At 45.7% G+C, this 23,272-nt stretch overlaps 1 protein-coding gene across 4 annotated transcripts; it reads right to left on the bottom strand.

The window, feature by feature from the left end:
* Positions 1-3: 3 nt before the first annotated feature.
* On the bottom strand, positions 4-22,883 carry Rabepk (Rab9 effector protein with kelch motifs). 4 transcript variants are annotated; one of them, XM_052724816.1, is made up of 8 exons: positions 22,700-22,883; positions 19,949-20,007; positions 16,462-16,619; positions 12,483-12,635; positions 5,036-5,197; positions 3,796-3,945; positions 741-890; positions 4-303 (listed from the first exon to the last, which is right to left on the bottom strand). In XM_052724816.1, the coding sequence occupies exons 2-8, from the start codon at positions 19,999-20,001 to the stop codon at positions 23-25; spliced, it is 1,107 nt and encodes a 368-aa protein (XP_052580776.1). In that variant the 5' UTR covers positions 20,002-20,007; positions 22,700-22,883; the 3' UTR covers positions 4-22. The 4 variants fall into 4 exon arrangements, with proteins under 4 accessions (XP_052580776.1, XP_052580775.1, XP_052580778.1 ...); XM_052724815.1 differs by lacking the exon at positions 22,700-22,883 and adding an exon at positions 22,339-22,659; XM_052724818.1 differs by lacking the exons at positions 3,796-3,945; positions 22,700-22,883 and adding an exon at positions 22,339-22,661.
* Positions 22,884-23,272: the final 389 nt, after the last annotated feature.

Raw genomic sequence — 23,272 nt, 5'->3', positions numbered from 1 at the left:
AAGTAATAAAACATGGATTTTATTAGTCAACTACAGTCACAATGCAATCGTCATAGATCTCCCCTTCTGTATTCATCCCACCAAACACAAAACAGAGCAACACGTTGGCCTGGCTCTCCTCAGGTGACCCACCACCCTGAGTCCCGTGTTTGTCCGAAGCATCCCCTTCCTCAGCTTCGCGGTTGAGGATGCCAGACTCCGAGTCGGAGGATGTCACTGGCCATGGAACGACACACATGGAGTGGTCCAGTCGTCCAGCGGGTAGGAAAGTATCGAACTGAAGTGACGTCCAATGCTGCTTTTCTAAGTAAGGGGGACAGAGACAGATGTTTCCAGAAACAGTCGATGATTTTCTGCATTAGTTAATCCACAAAGAGGAAATAAAGGGAGAACAGGCTGGGCCAGTGTACACCCGCCATTCCAGTGCTCAGGAGGCACTGCAGGAGGACTGCTACCATTTTCAGACAAGCCTGGCTACACAGAGAGGCCATGGTCTTCTGTGGGTTTTTTTGGTTTTTTGTTTTGTTTTTTTCGAGACAGGGTTTCTCTGTGTAGTTTTGGTGCCTGTCCTGGATCTCACTCTGTAGACCAGGCTGGCCTCAAACTCACAGAGATCCACCTGCCTCTGCCTCCCAAGTGCTGGGATCAAAGGCATGTGTCACCACGACCCAACAAAATTCTGCAACACTTTTCAAAGAATGTTTGTATTTGTTTAAAGACCAGGAGTGAGGCCTGCTCACCTGTGTGATACCTGTACATTGCGTTCAGTGCTCCGGTGGGAGTCATTCCTCCAAACACATACACGTGCTTTCCCACAGCCACGGCGGCGTGGGCAGCACAGCCTACTGGAACAGCCCCTGTGGGACTAAGCTTCTGCCATTTCATGTCACCTGTCACAAGAAAGAGTTTTGCCCATGAGCTAAAATGTGATTTCAAATTATCTGCTGCAAAATGATTACTGAGGGTCATCCACAGGGAGGTGTTTTTGAGACAGGGTTTCACTAGGTAGCCCTGATCTGGAATGCCCTATGTAAACAGGGCTGGCCTTGAACTTCTGCCTTTACCTCCCGAATGTTGGGATTAAAGGTGTTCAACACCATGCATGAGTCACAGGAAATCTCTAAGAAGTAACAGAGAAAGTTCAGTGTGCAGAACTGTTTTTGAGGGAGGGCAGCTTGAATAATTCTCTGATCTGGAGCAAGGGATCTACAGTTTTAAAAAGCATCTCGTGGGATTCTGATGTTCTTTGGAGTTTGCTGAGAAATGTAAAACTTTTAATAGTGATGTCATCTTTAATTGTTCACTGTGTGCATGTACACAAATATGCAGGCACACATGTCCATCTGTGTGTGCATCTTTTAAATACATTTTTTAAAGATTTTATTTTATGCATATGTATGTTTTGCCTGCATGCTTGTCTGTGCACCACATGCGTGCATGGAGGCCAGAGGAGGGTGTTTCATGCCTTGGAAATTGCACTGGCTGTGAGCTGCCGGGAGGGTGCTAGGAATCAAACCCAGGTCCTCTGGAAGATGCCAAGCCATCTCTCCAGCCCCCCCCTCCAACAGCAAGTTTCGTGAGTGCTGGCTATGACTCGAGAACTCTTGTTCAGCCCTATGAGCTGCTATCGCTTCTATCTGCATCTATCTACATCCTTCCTTCTTATAGATGAGCACACAGGGTGAGAAGACAGAGTGACTTGAAAGTGGCAGAGCTGGTCACACCGAGGCTGCATGGCCTGTGTCCTCTAGGCTGCATCTCGCTGACTCAGCACGCATTCCCAACACTACTTTTGCAGAGATGTCTGCATGTTTTCCAAGTAAATACATACCACTGGGTTTTAAATTAGAAACTATTTGGGAAGGAAGAAAACAATAGCTAGGAAGTACTTCCTCGGCACAGGAAAATGGGCAGTTTAAGAAAATTATCAGGCCAAGCACGATGGCGCACACTTTTAACCCCAGCACTCACAGGCAGAGGCAGGCAGATCTCTGTAAGTTTGAGGTCAGCCTGGTCTACATAGTGAGTTGCATGACAACCAAAGCTACATAGAAAGACCTTGTCTCAAAACAACAAGAACCAATCCTGTCCTATTTGAAACTGCATGGGAGGGCATGACTCTAGCCCTTGAACTCAGCAGGAGGATCGCCAGTTTGAGGCTGGGCTGCACAGCTAGACTCTGTCTCAAACAAAAAAGAAAAAGAAATCCCTGATTGTAGCCAATGGAGGAATCCCAGTCAGTGAGCCTGCTTCGGAGGACACAGTGCTTTGCACAGGAGTTCTTGTGTCTTCTGCCCATCACCCCTTGTTCTGTGGTCTAGAGCCAGCAGACCGTGCTCATCTACTCATCCATCACTCAAGAGCAGACAAGCACTCACCCACCCTCCAGCAACTTCACCAAGGAAAGAGGAGGTCCCTGCCCCATGCAGCTCACAGCCAGAAAGACTCAGAAGAGTACAGCCCCTAGAAATGAAGACAAGCTTCAGGTTCTCTCTAGCTTTCCTTTTTCCAGGGCTTTTGACCATGCAGCCCAGCAAACATGCAGTTCTGGTCATCCACCTCCATTATCTGGACCAGAAACGGAACAGGAGCCAAAGCCTAAAGAGCTCTGGCTGGGCATACAAGCTGCAGGCAAGTGCAATGGGCAGGCGGGCAGGCGGGCAGGCGGGCAGGCGGGCAGGCAGGGGCCGGAGGAGATGGCAGGCCCGCTCATGCTCTCAGTGTTGGGGAATGACTGCATTATTTTTATTTTGCTCTTTTTTAAAAATAGATGAAGTCGGCTATGGTGGTGCACACCTCTAATCCCAACACTTTGGAGGCTGAGGCTCGGATCTCTAGGAGTTCAAGGCCAGCTTGGGCTATATAGAGAGCTCTAGGCAAGCCAAGTGTGACCTTGTCTCAGAAAAAAAAAAAAAAAAGCAAAGAAAAAATTTAAAAAGATGTATTTATTTGGCTTGGCTCTTCTAGAAGTTCTAGGCTTAATTCCCAGCACCTACAACCACTTGTGACTCCAGTTCCAGGGAATCCAATGCCCTCTTCTGGCCTCTTTAGGTACTACATACATGTGGTTGGTACACAGACATACACGCAGGAAAAATGCCCTTACACATAAAATATTTTGTTGTTGTTGTTTTCTGGTTTTTCAAGACAGGGTTTCTCTGTGTAGCCCTGGCTGTCCTGGAACTCACTCTGTAGACGAGGCTGGCCTCGAACTCAGAGACTTTCCTGCCCCTGCCTCCCAAGTGCTGGGATTGAAGGCGTGCACTAGCACCGCCCAGCTAGAAATTTCTTATTTTTAATTATGTGCCTGTGTGTGTGTCTACGTGTGGGTACGTGCAGGGGTCAGCTGAGACCAGAAGTTCTGAATACGCTGCAGCTGCCAGTGGGTGCAGGGAATCGAACTTGGGTACTCTGTAAGAGCAGTAAGTGCTTCTAACCTCTGAGCCATTTCTCCAGTCCCAGTTGATAATTATATGTTTTCTCCTTTCTCCTTCTTCTTCAGGTCTGTCTGTCTGTCTGTCTATCTACCCACCTAACTCGCTTATTTGGGGTGTATAGTGTTTTGTCTGGTCACCCCCCTGCCCTGTGGGTGGCGGGAAGGTGCAGTCCATTGCCTCACGGCTGAGCTCTCTCTAGCCTTGTGTTCCTGAGTATCCAGGCCTTGCTTCATGGAGTCCAGGAAAGACTCTAACAGCCGCTCAAGTTACCAACACAGAAGAGCAAAGAAGAATTCGTTCCAAGCGCATTTTAAAGAATTTTGAACACATCAGCCCCCTGGCCCTCCAACATACTTACTTATATCAATGCAATGGAGGTCATCAAAGAACTTGTCCCCTGCTAAGCCTCCATGGATGAAGAGTTTTGTCCCTGCTGCCACCATCACATGGCCATGCCGGGGAGACGGAGGACTTCCATGTGTCTCTGGCTGAGACCACGTCAAAGTGTCTACGAAAGTAAACACACTGACACCAGGTGGCATGCTTCTTCAGGCACCTCCAGAGCAAAGATGCTCCAAGAGTGATCTTGGAGCCTTCCCTCTGACCTACCAGCCAAGGAGATCTCCATCCTACCACCCAACCTCTACTTGGACACTTCTGGGCTGGAGACCGCAAAGCCAGTGACTGGCAGGCTGGCCCTAAAGTCTGGGCACTAGGAAGCTATTTCTGGCTTTGGATTGAAAAATGTGTCCCGTAAGCTTTAACCCAGAACTGCCCCAAAGTTAACATAAAGGTGTGTGCTGCTTCTGCAAAAAGCCTTGGGAGTCGTTTTCTTTTCTTTTCTTTTCTCTCTCTTTGCTGTGGCGGTTTGTTTTCCAGGGGTACAGGAGATTAAGTGCAGGGCTGCACAGACCGAGCACATGCGTCCCCACCGAGCTGCGTTCAGCCCGGAGCCGCAGTCTCTGGGGCACTGTGTTTGTTTTCTGAGATTGGGTCTCATTGTGTAGCCGTGGCTGGCCTGGAACCATGTAGACCAGAGATCTGCCTGCTTCTGCCTCAGAGTGCTAGGATTAAAGACATGCACCAATCAACCAAGCTTGATTGATTGATTGATTGATTGACTAATTTAAAGAAATTCCCTAAAAAAAAAACTATGTGTATTTTTTAAAGATTTACTTATTTATTATGTGTACAGTGTACTGTCTGCAGGCCAGAAGAGGGCACCAGATCTCATTACAGATGGTTGTGAGCCACCATGTGGTTGCTGGGAATTAAACTCAGGACCTCTGAAAGAGCAGTCAGTGCTCTAACCGCTGAGCCATCTCTCCAGCCCCCTTGATGTATTTCGTATGTGACAGGTTTCATGTATCCTCATTTAGGCCTGATCTCACCTGCTGGGATTATGGACACACCCCTGCCATCATGCTTGGTTTGTGTGGTGATAGGGACTAATGTGGGTGGGGTTTGGTGCATGCTAGGCAAGTAGTCTACTTAGTTCAAATCTTTTTTCAAGACCCTATTTCCTGTGTGAGAGATAAGGGAGGCTGAGGCGGCCCTGGTCAGGTGAGGAGCCCCGCACCCCACACCCGCAGTCATACTTGCGTCGAACACATGCAACTTCACGTCCTGCACAGGCTGGGCACCTCGCTCTCCTCCCCCAAAAACGTACAGCTGGTTTCCAATCGCTGCCGACGATGTGTGGAATGTTCTTGGGGATGGTGGCGGGCTGCTCACTTCGGGTGTGGTCCAAGTCCTGGTTTCTAGTCCAGAGAGAAAATAAGCAAGACCTGGGTGAGGGCCTTCTGACTTTACTGTTAATTTCCTGAGGTACTGGGGATCTGTGCCTTGCATTCTCACTGATCCACATCTGCAGACCCTGCCCGTGACTCTTGGTAGGGCTTAGCAGGGTCACCTCTGTACCCTACTCTCTAAGGAGCACAGCATGGCACAACTTCAGGCAGGGGACTCATACTCTCCAAAGCCAAGGAAGAACAGGATGATGTCAGAGGTCGTCCAGACAGACCAAATTCCCCAAAGCTGAGAAGCCGTGAGTTCAATGAGGAGCGGGTCCTCCCACTCCACTGACAGCTCTGCCTCTGCCATGCAGGAGCTCAGCATCTGCTAAAATCCATTCCCACTAGATGCCAGAGGCCAGATGTGCCAAGCTGCCTAGAAAATGTGGCCTAGAAAAAGAAAGACTGGCTGGAGAGATGGCAGAGGTTAAGAGCACTGGCTCCCTTCCAGAGGTCAATTCCCAGCACCCACATGGTGGCTCACAACCATCTGTAATGGGATCTGATGCCCTCTTCTGGCCTGCAGGCATACATGCAGATAGACCACTCACATACATAAACTACATTAAAAAGACAATATAGACAATATAGAAAAAATAGACAATATCGCTGCAATTGTAGAGGCACTAATAATAACCCTACTGAGTAAAAAGTAACAAATAAATGTCAGTTTCTCCCTTCTCAGTGGGAACTGAAGCCAAACTACTTTTTTACTTGCTTAAGGTGGTATGACTAGCAAATGGCTGTTGGGCTTTAGATACATTCCATATATATATATATATATATACACACACACACACACACACACATATATATGTATATATATATATATTAAGGATTTATTTATTTATGAGTGCTCTATCTGCATGTACACCTTATGCCAGAAGAGGGCATCAGAACCCACTATGGATGTTTGTGAGCCACCATGTGGGTGCTGGGAATTGAACTCATGTCCTCTGGAAGAGCAGCAAGTGCTCTTAACCACTGAGCCATCTCTCCAGCCCCCTTTTTTATATTTATTTTATTTTTATGTGTATGACTGTTTTGCCTGGATCTATATATATGTTTTGCCTGGTGCTCGGAGAGGCCAGAAGAGGGCATCAGATCCCCTGGACTGGAGTTACAGACAGTTGTGAGCCTCCATGTGGGCACTGGGAATCAAACATGTCCCCTGTCAGAACAGCCAGTGCTCTAACTGCTGAGTTATCTTTCAAGCCCCAGGTTGAACAGTTTTGTTCTTTAAAGGTTTATTTACTTAATTTATGTATGAGTGCTCCATCTGCATGTACACCTTAATGCCAGAAGAGGGCATAAGATCCCACTATAGATGGTTGTGAGCCACCATGTAGTTGCTGGGAATTGAACTCAGGACCTCTGGAAGAGCAGCCAGTGCTCCACTGAGCCATCTCTCCATCTCCAATTTGAACAGTTTTAATAACATCATGGTCTGTGCCTTTTCTACCATTCTGTCTTAAAAACAAAAAACATATGTCACCACATGGGGTGTGTACAGAGTTCCTTTCCTTTCAAAATAAAACATGAATGTTACAGGAACAGATGCACTAACTCAGCACCTTTTCATGCAAGATGGTGGGCCTGAGCTGTTGTGGGATATTTGTATACTGTGTGAATATATATTACTGTGATTGGTTTAATAAAGAGCTGAATGGCCAATAGCAAGGCAGGAGGTATAGGTCAGACTTCCTGGCAGAAAGGAAAGAGGAGATAACCGAGGCTTGAGGAGACCCCTGGAGACATGGAGAGGAAACAAGGGGTGCAAGATAGGAGAGAGGTAACACCATGTGATAGAATGTAGATTAATACAAATGGATTAACATATAAGAGCTAGTTAGGAACAAGCCTAAGCTATAGTCTGAGCTTCATAGTTAATAAGAAGTCTCCATGTCAATATTTGGCTGGTGGGACAGAAAAAGACTCGTTACATATAGCGTCCAATGTGGGGCCCAAATATCCACATGGGGCCTGAGAAAGCGGTCTCTTGGGTAGGCTTGGTGTATAGAGGCAGGGCTCTTTTAAGAGGCCCTGCTGTGCAGCAGAGCACTTGAGCAACCTGTGTGCTAGGTAAAAGTGCCTGCCACCTCGTGGACACAGCAGCTTCCCAGAGCTGGAGTGGTAAACAGGTTGGTATGATGCTAAGCTCTCAGGGAATCCAGGGGGTGCAGAGCTAGCTGCCAGAGCCGCACACAGCTGGTGGGGCTGTGTAGGGTTTGTCTTGAGGTTGGAGAAGGTGCACAGGAAAGTGGTCCAGACAGGAAAACCTTTAAACAGATACAGTAAAAAAAGGGGTATAGACAGTCATAGAAAAAAAATAGTTTAAAAATAAAGTCTTTAAAGAAAGAGTAAAGTAATATAAAAAGAATAAGCCACGAAAAGATGTAAATACACAGAGCATCTAGATCCTGTATGGTGCTTTGTTGACTTTGAGTTTTTTAAATGCTAATGGACAAAAACCAACAGCTGCCGAGAGACACTGGATTATGGAAACTGCCACATTAAACCAACATATGTATTTTAAGAATGTCTTAACTTTAAGATGAAAGTAAAAAAATATGTTGCATTGGAGGAGAGGTTGTGCCTTTGTTTCCACAGGAAAGAAAAAGATATGGCTCTCTTCAAAATTAATAAAGATCAGATTTGATTGGGGAACACCTCCTGAAAATCTTGGCTACAGACATAAACAAAGAAACCAAGAAAGACCACAGGGCAGTTGACATATATGCTGATCCCTATGCTACGGGAACAGCTATGAGACTGAATGAAATATAATAAATCTTGTTGGCTACAGAATCCTCATGACTTATTATTAAATGCTATCCTTTCATATGGCATAGATAGAACTTTGGTTATACAGTTCAAAAAGACTTATAAAGTTGACAGATGCCTTCTACCTGCTCAAACGTAAAACAAAAAATCATCTTTGACTGACTTGTGCACACTGCATATTTCATACTTGTGTTAATGCAGATATGTAAGTTAACTTTAAAAGTATGTGTGTTTTCAGAAACCAGACACCAATGAAAACAGATAGCCCAGGTGATCCAGCCTCTCAGAGTGCCTCTGTTGCAGTTACCTCAAAATTCTGCATCCAAAACAACTTCAGGGCTACTGGCTGAGACGGTCCAGCCTCACAAACTAACCAGCCAGGACTTCAGAGAAGCCCTGCACTTTCCCATCACATGGAGACTAAACAACAAATGACACAGCTAACTCTCTCAGGACTTGACAATTATCCCAGTTTTCTCAGGGTCCTCTGAGGACGTCATCAAGCCAGACAACAGGAAGCAGTCTAGAGAACATGACACCCCCCTTGCCAAGAGGTGGGGTGGGTGGTTTTTGGTTGTTTGGTGGGTTATGGATGTTTGTAATCATTTAGGGGGGTGGGTTACAAGTCGTCGTTGGTCATGATCAGGAAAAAAGCTGAACAAAGGAGATTAGATTCAGGGATCTGTTACTGAAGGTAAAAATCGGGGATACAGAATGACGGGATAAAAGGGTGGATTGTTGAGTCTACTTTTTAAAAAGATTTATTATTATGTATATTATATATTATATAATATATGTATATATTATTTATTATCATGTATGGAGATATCATTACAGATGGTTATAAGCCACCATGTGGTTGCTGGGAATTGAACTCAGGACCTCTGGAAGAGCAGCCAGTGCTCTTAACCTCTGAGCCATCTCTCCAGGCCTGCCGAGTCTACTTTTAAACAACTACTAGTCTCAAATATTTTAAATTGATATGGATTTTTATATGTTTATACAAATTTAAGGTTATTTTTGTTTTACTGTATATATGTTTTTACTCTGTTTGGGGTGTTGTACCTATACAGCTCATTTTAAAATGTAATGCAAAGTTCTAGTCCTTAAAAACTATTAAGATAATTAAGAATCACAGGTTAGTAGTTGTGGGATATTTGTACACTGTGTGAAGATATATTATTGTGATTGGTTTAATCAAGAGCTGAACAGCCAATAGCTAGGCTGGGGGTACTTCCGGAAAGAGAGAAAGGAAAGAGGAGATAATCGAGACTTGAGGAGATCCCAGGAGACACAGAGAGGAAACAGGAGAGAGGTAATGTGATAGAATGTAGATTAATATAAATGGGTTAACATATAAGAGCTAGTTAGGAACAAGCCTAAGCTACAGGCCGAGCTTTCATAATTAATAAGAACTCTCCATGTCAAAATTTGGGAGCTGGCTGGCGGGACAGAAAAAAACTAAGCTCTTGGTCCTTTCCATGGTGCTCACTCACCCCTGAGAGCTGTATGGGAGATCAGAAGCTTCTGAAGGCCTCTGGTGAGTGGAGCAGAGGATTGAGGCCTGATCTGTCAGACTCCCACACTAGCTCCACCACAACCAAGTATTAGTTCTTGTTAGAAAAACTGTCTTTTGCAAAAGATCTGCATTCAACATACAAAATGCTACACAAGGCATGAACAATACATGTGGGAGTCAACAAGAATGTGCAGATGGAACAGGCCTCGGCCTACATCAGAACGAAATGAACCCTCTCTAGAGCTGCAGATCTCGGGCAGGGTTTGAATGACAGAACTAAATCCTGGGTACAGAGGCTCACGCTTGTAACTGCAGCACTCGGGAGAATGAGGCAGGAAGACCGAGAGCCTATACTCTCTAGCAAGACAATCAGCAAAAACAAACAACCAAAATAAATAAAAAAATGTAGGCAGACTTTCCTGTCCTGACAGTCAATTCCCAAATAACCACACAGAGACTTCTTATTAATTATAAATGCTTGGTCAATAGCTTAAGACTTGTCTTTAACAAGCTCTTGTAACTTAACCCATTTCTATTCATCTATGTGCTGCCCCGAGGCTCGTTTACCTCATCTACGTACTTTTTACGTCGCTTCTTCCGAGTCTTGGCTCGTGACTCCTCAGACTCCTCCTTCTTCTTCCCAGCATTCTCTTGGTCTGGCTCTACTCCCTAACCTTATCCTGTCCAGCTACTGACCAGTCAGCTTCTTTATTAAACCAATCATAGTGACATACATTCACACAATATTCCACAAAAATAGCAAATCAAATCAATTTCTCTGATAGGAACTTCCCAGAGTTTCACTGTTTGTTTTTGTTTTTTGTCTCGTGACAGTGTTTCACTACACAGCCCTGGCTGGCCTCAAACTCACAGAGATCTGCCTGCCTCTGCCTTCAGAATGCTGGGATTATAGGCGTGTACCACTGTGGGTTTTGTTTTTAAATAAATGCCATCACCCAGAGTCTAAAAGAAAGGGTCCCAGCACTTGTGAACTCAGCACTTGGGAATCTGAGGCAGGAGCCCTGGGCTCTAGAGCGCGCGCGCACACACACACACACACACACACACACACACACACACACACACACACTGCCATCTTTTTCTTTTTTTTTTTTTTTTTTTTGTTTGAGACAGGGTTTCTCTATGTAGCTTTGGTGCCTGTCCTGGATCTCACTCTGTAGCCCAGGCTGGCCTTGAACTCACAGAGATCCGCCTGCCTCTGCCTCTCAAGTGCTGGGATTAAAGGCATGCACCACCACTGCCTGGCTACACTGCCTGGTGTCTTTTTAAAGGCGGACTTCTAGAACTGATTTCCACTTTTCAAATTCTGTCTGGATCAATACAGCAACTAACAGAGAGTGAGTGTTAGCTGCTAATTTAAATCTTTAACAAATTCACAAGGGAGGAACTATTACTACCCAACGTGACAGGAAAGAAAACTGAGACAGAGGTTTTGCTCAAGGTCATGGTGAATAGTGCCATGGATAGTGTATAGCAAAGCACAGATTCTGACCTGAGCTACTTCTCCCCCATGTTCTGGGAATCAAACCAAGAGATTCATACATGCCAGGCAAGCACTCTATGCCTGCCTACACTCTGGCCTGATGTGAACTGTCAACCATCATACTCTAGCCCAGAGTGACCTTGAACTTGTGATCCTTCTGCCTCAGCCTTTCAAGCAGCTGGGATAGCAGGCCTATACCACCAGACCCAGCTTAACCACCATACTCTATAATAGTGTTCCAGACAAAATGGCTTTAACATAGACCAGGAGGCCAGTGGAGTGTCTACTCTGTATCCGATTGTGTTCTGGACCCTAGGAACAGTGAACAAACCCTTATCCTCAAAGCATTTACATTTCAGCCATGATGATGATGCTTGCCTTTAATCCCAGCACTTGGGAGGCAGAGCCAGGTACATTTCTGAGCTGAAGGCCAGCCTGGTCTACATAAAGAGTTCCAGGACAGCCTGGGTTACAGAGAGAGAGACAGAGAGAGAGACAGAGAGAGAGACAGAGAGAGAGAGAGAGAGAGACAGAGACAGAGACAGAGACAGAGACAGAGACAGAGGAGAGAGAGAGAGAGAGAGGAGTCTAGAGAGATGGCACAGCAGGTAAGAACACTTGTGCTCTTCCAAAGGTTTGTCTCCCAGCATCTACATGGTGGTTGTGTGTAACTCCAGCTCTGGGGGGATCTGACGCCCTCTTCTGGCCTCTTCAGGCACTGCATGCACATGGTGCATAGATATACACGCAGCCCAAACACTCATACACATAAAATTTAAAAATAAAGTATTTTAGTCCTGCAGTGGTGGCGCACACCTTTAATCCCAGCATTCGGGAGGCAGAGGCGGGCGGATCTCTGTGAATTCAAGGCCAGCCTGGTCTACAGAGTGAGTTCCAGGAAATCCAGGGCTACACAGAGAAACCCTGTCTCGAAAAAAAAAAAAAAATGTATTTTTTAAAAACGCATTTACATTGCAGAGAGGGAGGGCAGGGAGGATAACAAACACTCAAACCAATCAACGGACACCTAAGAAGACACTTTTCAAACACTGCCAAGAAATTTCAATACTTGACACAAAAGGAAACTCAGCCCTGTCTGGCACCTTGTGTGGGACAGTCCTATAATTTCATCACTTGAGAGCAGGTCAGGAGTCCTGGGCTAGCCGGGTACATTTGATCCCTGGGACCCACATGGTGAAAAAAGGCACTTGGCTTCCACATGTATACTACTGAATGTGTATGGTCTCTCTCATGCACACACACACAAACACACACACATACACACACACACATGAATTTAAAAATACAAAAAGAAAAAATCTAAAAATTCCTATTTCTATGAGGTCAGCAAGGTAAAATAGGTTAATTAGGGCAATTCAAATATACTGTAACATAACTGCATCCATATGTGTATGATAAGAAGAAAATAACCTATGTCTACTCACCAGGATCCAAGACTTGCAGACAGTTTCGGTTTCCTGACTGGTCCGCACCCCCGAACACCCAGATGCTGTGAGGCTTGCAGGAGGGGGTGAAGCTGGCATGCTCATACCGAGGCAAGAGACCTTCCCTGGCGGCCATGTCCCACCGCTGCGTTCCTAGGAAACATTTGCCCAGTCCTTAGATGGGACTGCCAACTGGTAATTCTGGCTGACAAACTCGGGGTGTGGGGGGGGGAGGGAAATCATAAATGACCAACCGTCGTCGTCAGTCCTTAAAGGGAACATGTTCAAACCGAAATACCGAAATGTTCTCTAGCACACACTTGCAGGCTGTCTGCCTGGCCCATGAAACCTCTTTCACGGAAACTGTCTCCATTCTTCCTCCCACAGAGTCCAGGTGACATATGGACACACTAACTTTCTAGTCGTAACTAACAGGACTAGAGGCAGCTGCTTGACTCCAATGGGCCGCTTGGATCCAGTTTCCACTCTCTCAGCAGCCTGGCCTGCTATTTTTTGTCCTTAGATCCTGAAAAACACTCCTGATATCTATATAAATCTCAGTCTCCCCCACCACCATTTTAAGTGGCCCGACTAAGTGATCGCTGGGCAAACAGAGAAATGATGCCTAAACCCACTAATTCTTTTAGTTAGCAAATCTCTAATCTAGGACCTTACAAGTATCATGCTGTTGTTAGGAATCACAACTGCAAATGAAGCCGGTTAATAATCTCTATGGCCTTGTTGAGGGCACCATGGTACTGATAACTTGTAATAAAGATGTAATTGAAGCTGGTATGGTGGTCCAGGACCCCAGTACTTGGAAAGTAGAGGCAGAAGGGTTGTGGGTTTGAGACCAGTCTGGGCTACACAGAGAATCTAGGCATAGGAAGATGCTGTCACAGACAGACAGACAGACAGTCAGTCAGTCACGATATAACTGAGCTAGAAGGTAAGCTTCTTGAGGGCTGAAAGAGACTTAAGGTATCTTGGCCCAGTGCTGGGAGCAGAGATTCCAGTGCCTGGACAGTATAAACAGAGACTGTGGTAACTCTGTGGGTGGAAACCTTGCCAATAGGTGACACTCAGGTCTAAATAACTGTTGCCACGTAGCCATGCAGGAGCTAGATGCCAGACCTCCTAAAATTATTATCAGAAGCCCAAACACGGCAATTTAGAATTTTCTAGTCTATTTCTTTTTTTGGTTTTTCGAGACAGGGTTTCTCTGTGTAGCTTTGCGCCTTTCCTGGGACTCACTTGGTAGCCCAGGCTGGCCTCGAACTCACAGAGATCCGCCTGGCTCTGCCTCCCGAGTGCTGGGATTAAAGGCGTGCGCCACCACCGCCCGGCTAAAACTAAGGGCTTTTTTTTTTTTTTTTTTTTTTTTTTATGTATATGAGTGCTCTATTGACTTTATGCCAGAAGAGGCACCAGATCTCACTATAGATGGTTGTGAGTCACCAAGTGGGTGCTGGGAATTGAACTCAGGTCCTCTGGAAGAGCAGCCAGTGCTCTTAACCTCTGAGCCATCTCTCTAGCCCCCTCTAGTCTATTTCTTATGTGCGCATATGTGTATACACATTTGTGCCACAGCTCCTGCATGGAGGTCAGGGAACAACTTTGGAAAGTTCGATTTCTTCCTTCTACCAAGTGTGTTTCAGGGATCAAACTCAGAGGAGCTGGGCAGCAGGTACCTTGGCTCCCTAAGCCAGCTCACAGCCTCATTTCTGTTATTTCAATCTTGACTCATTCACAGATCAAGTGTGCATGTTAAAATTGACATAGTTGGGGCTGGAGAGAAGGCTCAGTTGTTAAGGGCACTTGCTAATCTTGCAGACGACCCAAGCTCAACTCCCAGCCTCCATGTAATCCAGCTCTAGGGGACCCAATGTTCCTGGCCTCCATGGGCATTGGCACTCACATGCATATACCACACCAGACCCCTCCGCACACATACATATTGAAACTAGTAGGATAACGGGCTGATTAATGGCTTAGCAGTTGAGGGTGGTTACTCCAGATGCCCAGGCTCAGCTCCTGGCACCAGGGCAGCTCACAACTCTCTGTAACTCCAGTTCCAATGGCTCCAACTCTTTCTGTACTGTACATACACACATGCAGGTAAAACACTAATACACATAAAATATTTTTCTTAAAAGAATCCCTTAAGCCAATCATCTCTATTTAAAAAAATAAATAAAACAGTTGGGTGATGGTGGTGCCTTTAATCCCAGCCCTCCAGAGGCAGGTAGATCTCTGAGTTCAAGGCCAGCCTGGTCTACAGAGCCAAGGCTATACAAAGAAACCTTGTCTCAAAAAATTAATTAAATAAATAATTACAATACAGCAAATCTTTAAAATTTTACAAAGTTGTCCTCTAATCTCTATGTGTGCTATGCACATGTACAAAATAATAAATGCAATAAAATATTAATATTTGGACTGTGATAACACACAGCTTTAATCTCAGCTCCTAACACTTGGGAGACAGAGGCAGGTACATCTTTGTCAGTTCAAAAACAACATGGTCTACATATCCAGGATAGCCAAGGCTACATAGAGAAACTCTGTCTCAAAAAACTAATATATAGCCAGGCAGTGGTGGCGCACGCCTTTAATCCCAGCACTCGGGAGGCAGAGGCAGGTGGATCTCTGTGAGTTGAAGGCCAGCCTGTTCTACAGAGTGAGTTCTAGGACAGTCAGGAATATACAGAGAAGACCTGTCTCGAAAAAACAAAAAAACCCACTAATATATATGTGTGTGTGTGTGTGTGTGTGTGTGTGTGTGTGTGTGTGTGTGTGTGTGTTATAACAGAAATGCTACATGGCCATAGCCAAACATAGATGTGGTTCACTAATTTTCAACTTCTGCCTTTTGTATAGCAGTACAGCACATAGTAATAATTTGTCCACAGCTTCATTCATTCATTCACTCATCAAATTACAAAGTGCTTGCTCTGGCTACATGCTCTAGCAGTTGCTGGGGACACAATAATGAGTTAAAAAGGCTCCCTCTTCTGGTCTGCAGGCATACATGCAAACAGAACACTGTATGCATAATAAATAAATAAATCTTTAAAAAAAAAAAAAAAAAAGGCTCACTCTCTGTTTCCAAGAACCTTAAACTCCTGTGAGAAGTACACGAAATAATCACATGTGCTAAGATCTGTGAAGGGGGAGATGGGAGAGCATACATGAAAACTAGAGTTTGATCGTCAGCTTACATAGGCCAGGTGAAGGAGCACAGATTTGTGACAGTAGTCACTTGAGAGATGAAGGCAAGAGAATCAGGAATTCAAGGTCTTCCTCAGCTAGTTCCACATCCACAGTGATTTCAAGTCCAGCCTGAGCCACATGAGACTACATTAAAACAAAATAACACTCCCCCAAACCAAAGAGTAACACTTTCTGGGTAGGTATGGAGTATGCACTGCGGAGTGATCCAACATGGAAGCCAGGAGACTGGAGTGAAAATGATCGAAAGCCCAGCTAGGAGCCAGTGGTGCGAACTGTGGAAAGGGACAAACAGGGAGGGGACAAAGTCAGGGCCTGATGATTAATTAGAATGTCGAAAGGAGACAGGAGGAGACATGGGAGTCGCTGATGCCTAACTGTCCGTTAATAAATATCCAATTTCTAGATTACTGGGGCTCCATACAGACTCTTCCCAACAAGGATGCACTGAACAGGTGGGCATGTGCTAGAGGTCAGCAGAGACCTTGAGAGCCAGAAAAGATATTCCTTACTTTAAAAGGAAAACCCTGTGCCTGGTGTGAGTTAGTATTATTATTATTACAATTATTATTATTATTTTGGGACAGGGTCTATGTTTTCCTGGCCTGGCACTTCTATATAGGTCAGGCTGGCTTTGAACTCCTGGGGGTTGTCTTACCTCTGCCTCTCTAGTCTGGTTTTGAAGATGTGTACCACCACACCCAGCAGAGCGAGTATTTTTAAGAGTGCTCTGCAGCATCCATCTTACCCAGATCCATAGTGTGCACATCTGAGAAGCTCTGGTTCGGATTTGCTCCCCCTACAATGAAGACCTTCCCTCTCTTGTCATCACCAACTGGGGGCAAATATGAGCAGCTGTGGCCAACTCGAGGGCAGGGTTTGTCTCCAGGGCGAGTCAAAGTGTACCTGCCAAAGGGAAGATAGATTCAGGAGGCCTGTGTGAAGATAGCCTTCCATTCCTCACAAAATGGTCACCAGAAAGGTCTGGTACACATACTGATGCGTAAAATTTAAATTTTATTACTGCTATTGTACACAAGCATGTGCACGATGTGTGTAAGTGCCACGGTGCAGGTGTTGAGGGCAGATGAAAACTCCATGAACTGGAGTCTCCTTCTACTTTGACGTGGGTTCCTGAGATTGAACCCAAGTCATCAGGCTTGCTGGGCAAGTGCCTTCACCTGCTGGGCTGTCTCACTGGCTCCACACTGCTATCTCAATTGGATTCAGCAAAGCATCATATCCTGACCAACTACAGTCCCTTCCCTTTGCCCAGTACCTTCCCTTTGCTCGGTCTCTGACTTTTCAATTTTGGCTGGACTTTTGACTCCCATGGAGCTCTGTGGTAGACAGGGGAACTGAGAGGAGTCCACTGGTGTGCCTTGGCACCATCAGGATGGTGTTATCATGGTCTGTAGGTTCAGACAGACCTGGTTCAAGAATGAGCTTCAGTGCTTTCTAGACGTGTAGCATTTGGGGAGCCACTTAACCTTTCTGAACCTTAGTTTCCTCTATTAAAAAACAAGGATTGTTGAGGGATGGTGGTGGCACACACCTTTAGTCCCAGTACTTGGGAGGCAGAGGCAAGTGGATCTCTGAGTTTGAAGCCACCCTGGTCTTCAGAGTAAGTTCCAGGACAGCCAAGACTACACAGAGAAATCCTGTCTCAAAAAAACAAAACAAAACAAAACAAAACAAAAACCCAAGGATGTGGCAGTTTTTACCTCAAAAGGAGCTGTGAAGACTCAAACAGCTTGCAAGGTCGCAGGGAGTGAGTCAGTAAACAATGCCAGGGCATTATCATATTCATATCATATTCATAGGGACAACTATGATGCCAAGGCCCTGGCGAATGGCCAGTGTCTCCCTGTGGGAGAAAATTCTCCAGAACTCATGGATTAAGCCCCATAAGGATTATATGAAATCCATTAAGAGCCTTTCCAGGCTTGGAAACCTCAAACAAATGGAAGCTAAACCTAGGACTCAAAGCTGAAACAGAGGATCAGGGATTCCCCGATACATTTTATTTTGATTTTGAACATAAAAAAAATGCAACTCGAGCTTCCAAGTTGGAAACAAACCAATCAAGGGGCTGGAGAGATGGCTCAGAGGTTAAGAGCACTGGCTGCTCTTCCAAAGGACCTGGGTTCAATTCCCAGCAACCACATGGTGGCTCACAACCATCTACAATGAGATCTGGTGCTCTCTTTTGTCGGGCAGGGATACACGCAGACAGAACACTGTATACATAATAAGTAAATAAATATTTAAAACAAACAAACAAAATTTAGTTTGAGACAGGGTCTCAGGCAGTCTAGGACTCCAGATAGCCCAGGATGACCTTAAGTTCCTGATGCTCCTGCCCCCACCTCCCAAATGCGGGATTACAGGCCTGTGCCAGGGCACTCAGTAAGAACAGTTCCTGACTATTCCCGGGTCCTGTCTTATTTGAGCTCTCTGATGTTGGCACTCCTGATTCCTCCCACTTTCCTGTACCTTTTCCAGAACCTGGCTTCTCCACACCTCTTCCTCTGGCTATGCGCTCACCTTCGCGTAGCTGTTTCCTCTTCTTTCTGAACCCTTTCCCACCAGCCCCTCGAAATTCTCAGTCTCCTAGTATCCCTTCCCCTCCATCTGTGCTTGCTTTTCTGATTCATTTCATCTGTCTTGGTGGTTTCTATGGACACCCATCTCTGTCACTATCAGTGATTTCTGGATCTTTCCTCCTTGCTCAGATCTGTTCTGCCATTCAGATTTGTGTATCCCATCACCTGAAGGATGGCTAACAATGTCCCATACGCACCGCTCACAAAGCAACAACCTCAGCTTCATTTCCTTTGTGGATGCTCACTAGCCATCAGTACTATTACTGCAGGTTGACTTTAACAGTTGAGGAACAGAGGTGTAAAAAAGTTAAGAGTTTGAGCACTATATTCAAGAATAAAAGCTGGGTGGTAGTGGCACACATCTTTGATCCTAGCACTCAAGAGGCAGAGGCAGGAGGATCTCTGTGAGTTTTCGGCCAGCCTGATCTACAGTGCAAGTTCCAGGACAGACAAAGTTACACAGAGAAATTCTGTATCAAAAAACCAAAAACCAAAAAAGGATAAAAATCTAGAAAGATGCCAAGTGAGCCCTCATGGACCAGTGGGTAAAAGGACAATTTAAAAGCTTCAGGAATATCTTTTTCATTGTTTTCACAGTCAAAGAATAGTTTTAATATAAAAGTTCTTTTTGTCTTTTTTTTTTTTTTTTCTAGACAGCATTTTACTCCATTGCCCAGGCTAGCATTGAACTCCAAGTGACCGTCTGGTACCTGAGTACTAGACAGCCTGTTTTGAAACAAAACAAGGTCAATCTTGGTGGCTATGATTGTAATACCTGCACTTGGGAGGCTGAGAAAGGAGGACTGCTGAAAGCTAGGAGCCAGCCTGGGCTACATGAGGCTGTCTCAACAGCAAACAAAACAGCAAAAGAGTATGTAAAGACAGTTGAGACTGAATGGACAGGCAGAAACAGACTGATTACACAAGGCCTCGTTTAAGGTGCCTGCAATTTCTTATTCAGTGCTGAGGCTCTAACTAGGGGTATTATACATGCGAGGCAGAGCTCTCCAAACAAGCTACAATCCCAGTTCTCTACACGGCTTTACCCTAGAACACATCTCCAGCACATGGGTGATGGCTCTGCGGCAAGACAGGTCATGGAAACAGGCATGGAAGCTCACTTGAGTCCTGTGGGGACACTGCACCTCTCTGCAACCTTCTGCCAGCCCCTCAGTGCAGGCCAGACTCCACCACCTGCTCTGTCTCTGACTTCACTACAGAGGGACTATTTGCCTGTGGACTTCTGGAGTCTGTAGAGCAGCCACCGATGTTAGCCAGTAGGAGTTGCTGAATGAAGGGTTTAACAAACAGCCAAGGGACACTGAAGCCAGTATAATCCAAAGTCAACTCCCTGAAACCTTAAGAATGAGTCACAGCTCAGGGGAGGACCTAAGAGTAGGAGCCGAGGATGCCAGATGGCCAGTGTTTCATTCCTCCTGGTAAAAAGATTTTAATAAAATTAACAGCTGCTCTGTGATAATTACTGCCCACCTATCTTTCCTCTGAAGACCTTCTCAGACTCTTTGGGTCTAATTACCAGTTTCATTACTACCCCTTTGCGACGATGCTCAAAACTACATATCTATGAAACAAAAGCTCTTGTGTGTGTCTGAATCCTTCCTTACAGACCATGTAGCTTTCCTGGGCTTGTCTCCAGGCTCCAAGACTGGCAGCTGCTTCATGACGCCCTATGCAGAAGAGAGGAAGGCAGTGTTCAGGCATCTTCCTACAAGACAACAAATCCGGCCGTGCCCCTCACAAACCTTTATTAGATTGTGGAGGGGCTCAGTGGTAGAGCACTTGCCCAGCATGAGCAAGGCCCCAGGTTGGACCCCCAAACTGGGAAGGAACAACCACAAACCCCACCAAACCTTTGAGGGTGAATCTTCTAATTTCTGGCAAATGTGAATCAAGATCACCACACTTAGGGGTGAATCCTTTTTGTTTTGAAACAAGAGCTTTAGTAGCCTAGGCTGACTTCCAACTCTGGAGAGTCCTGCCTAAGTCTCTTCAGTACTTGAATTGCAGCCACTATATCCAGCCTTTTCCTCTTCTCCCTGTCCCCACCAGTGACAGGTTCAGATCCAGGGCCTCGTGAATGCTAGGTGTCTAACTGGAGACACACCCCCCATCTGTCTCTGAGTCTCATGAGGGAGGGGCACATATCAAATGTCAGAGGTCTTTATTAAAGGTAAAACAGGCATGCGCAGGGCAATAAGGCAGGGCATACAAATCGGAACAATGTAGGACACATACGTATGAAAATGCCATAATGAAACATTGTTTTTTAAAAATTATTTATTTTTATTTTATGTACATTGGTGTTTTGCCTGCATGTATGTCTGTATGAGGGTGTTGGATCCCCTAGAACAGGAGTTATGGACAGTTTCGAGCTGCCATGTGGGTGCTGGGAATTGAACTTGGGCCCTCTGGAAGAGCAGCCAGTGCTCTTAACCACTGAGCCATCTCTCCAACCCCCTGAAACATATTATTTGGCAGACTAACTTAAAAATTGTATTAAAAATATTTTAAGAGCCAGGCATAGTGGTACACAGCACTGGTGAGGCAGAGGCAGGTAGATCTCTGTGAGTTCAATGCCAGCCTGGTCTACATAGTGAGTTCCAGGACAGCCAGGGCAACACAGAAACTCTATCTCAAAAACAAAAAAACAAAACAAAAAAACCCCCACAAACACACACACACACACACACACACACACACACACACACACACACGATAGAACAATCTAAGTAGCTGAGTAATACTGAATTCTGAGATAAATCTTGGTCTCAGCATGAAATAGAAGACCAAGCTTTCTGATTCGTATTTTGTTGTTTTGAGACAGGGTCTCACTATGTGGCCCCGGTTGTGTGGAGTGACCTGTATCTTTTTTATGGACCCCACCTGCAATATTGGGCTTCCTGTTGTTCCCCTAACAGAGCAAGCCCTTTCATAGCCTGCATTAAATCCCCTCACCCACTATGGAGTTAATAAAATCAACATGTCTCCCCTATCTTCCCTTCTTATGAACTTGCACACTTCTAGTCAATATTTACAGTTGGTCCCAAGGAGCTGATGTGGCTCTGTAGTAGAGTGCCTGGTTAGCATGGACAAGACCCTGGGTTCAATTTCCATAAAAAGAAATAAATAAAAAATAAAGACCCCCCCAAAAGAAAACAAATTTAAAAAGCTGAGCAGTGGTGGCACACGCCTTTAATCCCAGCACCTGGGAGGCAGAGGCAGGTGGATCTCTGTAAGTTTGAGGCCAGCTTGGTCTACAGAGTGAGTTCTAAGACAGCCAGGGCTACACAGAGAAACCCTGTTTTTGAGAGAGAGAGAGAGAGAGAGAGAGAGAGAGAGAGAGAGAGAGAGAGAGAGAGAGAGAGAGAGAGAGAGAGAGAATAAAGTCCATTTCAAAGGTTCCTTAAAGAAACTTTCCCTTTTATTAGCAATACACACACACTTGGCAGGGAGGCTTAATTAGAAGGACTTGGGCTTGGGTTTCTTTTATGACCATGTCTATTTAGCCATCATTATTATAGGAATCATTCTAAATGTAATTATCTTTTTTTTTTCAAACTTATTTACTTATTTAGAGACAAGGTCTCATGTAGCATAGGCTAGCCTTGACTCATTATGTAGCCAAGAGTGACCTTGAACTTCTGATCATCCTGCCTCCACTTCCCAAAAGCTATGATTACAAGCAAATCCCACCATGCCTGGTTTTATCCCGTACTGGGGATCGAAGCCAGGTCTGCGTTCTCACTAGGCGGGCACTCTGCTAACTGAACTACACCCTCAGAGCCTTGATATAATTATCTATTTAAAAGTCTGTAGTCAGCCAGGCACAGTAGTGCACTACCTGGCACTGGGGAGGCTTGAAGCAGTAGACCAATAGATAGAGGCCAGCCTGGGCTACATAGTGAGGCTCTTGTCTCAAAATAATAGTAACAAAAGTATCTAGACTAAATTCTAAAATCTTAGCATGTCCGTCCTTCAGATTCAATCTGATAACTTACCGACGGGCCCGCAGAGAGTAGAAGTATGGATAAATGAAGGAAAAAAAGGAACTAAAGGAGATGCACCGGTGAGGTCAACCTGCGGCCTAGGCTGCGGACCACAGGGTCAGAGCTCCAAGGGCCGGCTTCGCATGGGAGGGAACTCTCCTAGCTACCTCCTTTACATCCCCTCTCCCGGCCACATTTCGTGAAAGAAGTCAGGGTCAGGGAGAAATGGCTGCCTGCTTTCCGCTAATGTGGCCGGCCGGAGACCAGGGACACCGTCCCTTCCACCCAGCTCAGGCACACTTCCGAGAGTGCCGGGATCCCGCCCTCCTCCAGATGGCCCCGCCCAGAGACCTCCTGACCAGCACCAAATTACCTGCCGCAGCCCTTGCTCGTCCAGATCGTGGCTCCACCCACAGGGCGGGGCTTACGAGCCCGCCCCCTTCCCCAGGCCCCGGAAGCGCGCAGGCCAACCGCTCTGCGCTTCTGCAGTCTCCGGGCAGCAGCGGCCACTCCAAACTAGTCAGCGCGGCCTGGAGCCCTGCGTGCTGGTTGGCATACCGTTCGATTACTCCAATTCCTTGTTCAGCCCTTAAAGGACTAGTGGAGTTTGTTACAGCAGTCGTTAGTGGTGACTTCTGATGGGAAGGAGTGGCCTGGAACTCATTATGTAAGCCAGGCCCACCCTGAATTCTGCTCCAGCCTCCTGAGTTGAGTTTATGTGCATGCTCCTGTGCAGGCTTCAGGCTGGTTCAAACTGTGGTGCTTAAAGAAGTTCATTTCCATGACTGCTGTTTGTGGTGACAGCATGTTCCAGACCACAGGCCCTTGGTCTTGAGGAGCTTACAGGCTGAGCAGAGAGATCAAAGATGACAACTAGGTCCTATTGTGAAGGGTGGGGAATATAAAGTTCACTGATACTGTTTGATCTTGGGGAAAGTTATTAATA

This window comes from Peromyscus californicus, unplaced genomic scaffold (assembly GCF_007827085.1).
Source record: "Peromyscus californicus insignis strain IS unplaced genomic scaffold, ASM782708v3 Scaffold_7__1_contigs__length_154581171, whole genome shotgun sequence".
NCBI lineage: Eukaryota > Metazoa > Chordata > Mammalia > Rodentia > Cricetidae > Peromyscus > Peromyscus californicus.
Note: the sequence above shows the minus strand (reverse complement) of the source record. Positions and strands in the feature narration are given on the sequence as shown.

Excerpts from the sequence above, each read along its gene's own strand:
- Rabepk (XM_052724816.1), bottom strand. The coding sequence starts at position 20,001 with ATGAAGCAGCTGCCAGTCTTGGAGCCTGGAGACAAGCCCAGGAAAGCT. Across the intron at positions 5,198-12,482 it reads TCTGCAAGTCTTGGATCCTG|AAACCAGGACTTGGACCACA; the intron begins GTGAGTAGACAT and ends TCTCTGGACTAG. Across the intron at positions 891-3,795 it reads CCTCCATTGCATTGATATAA|GTGACATGAAATGGCAGAAG; the intron begins GTAAGTATGTTG and ends TTCTTGTGACAG.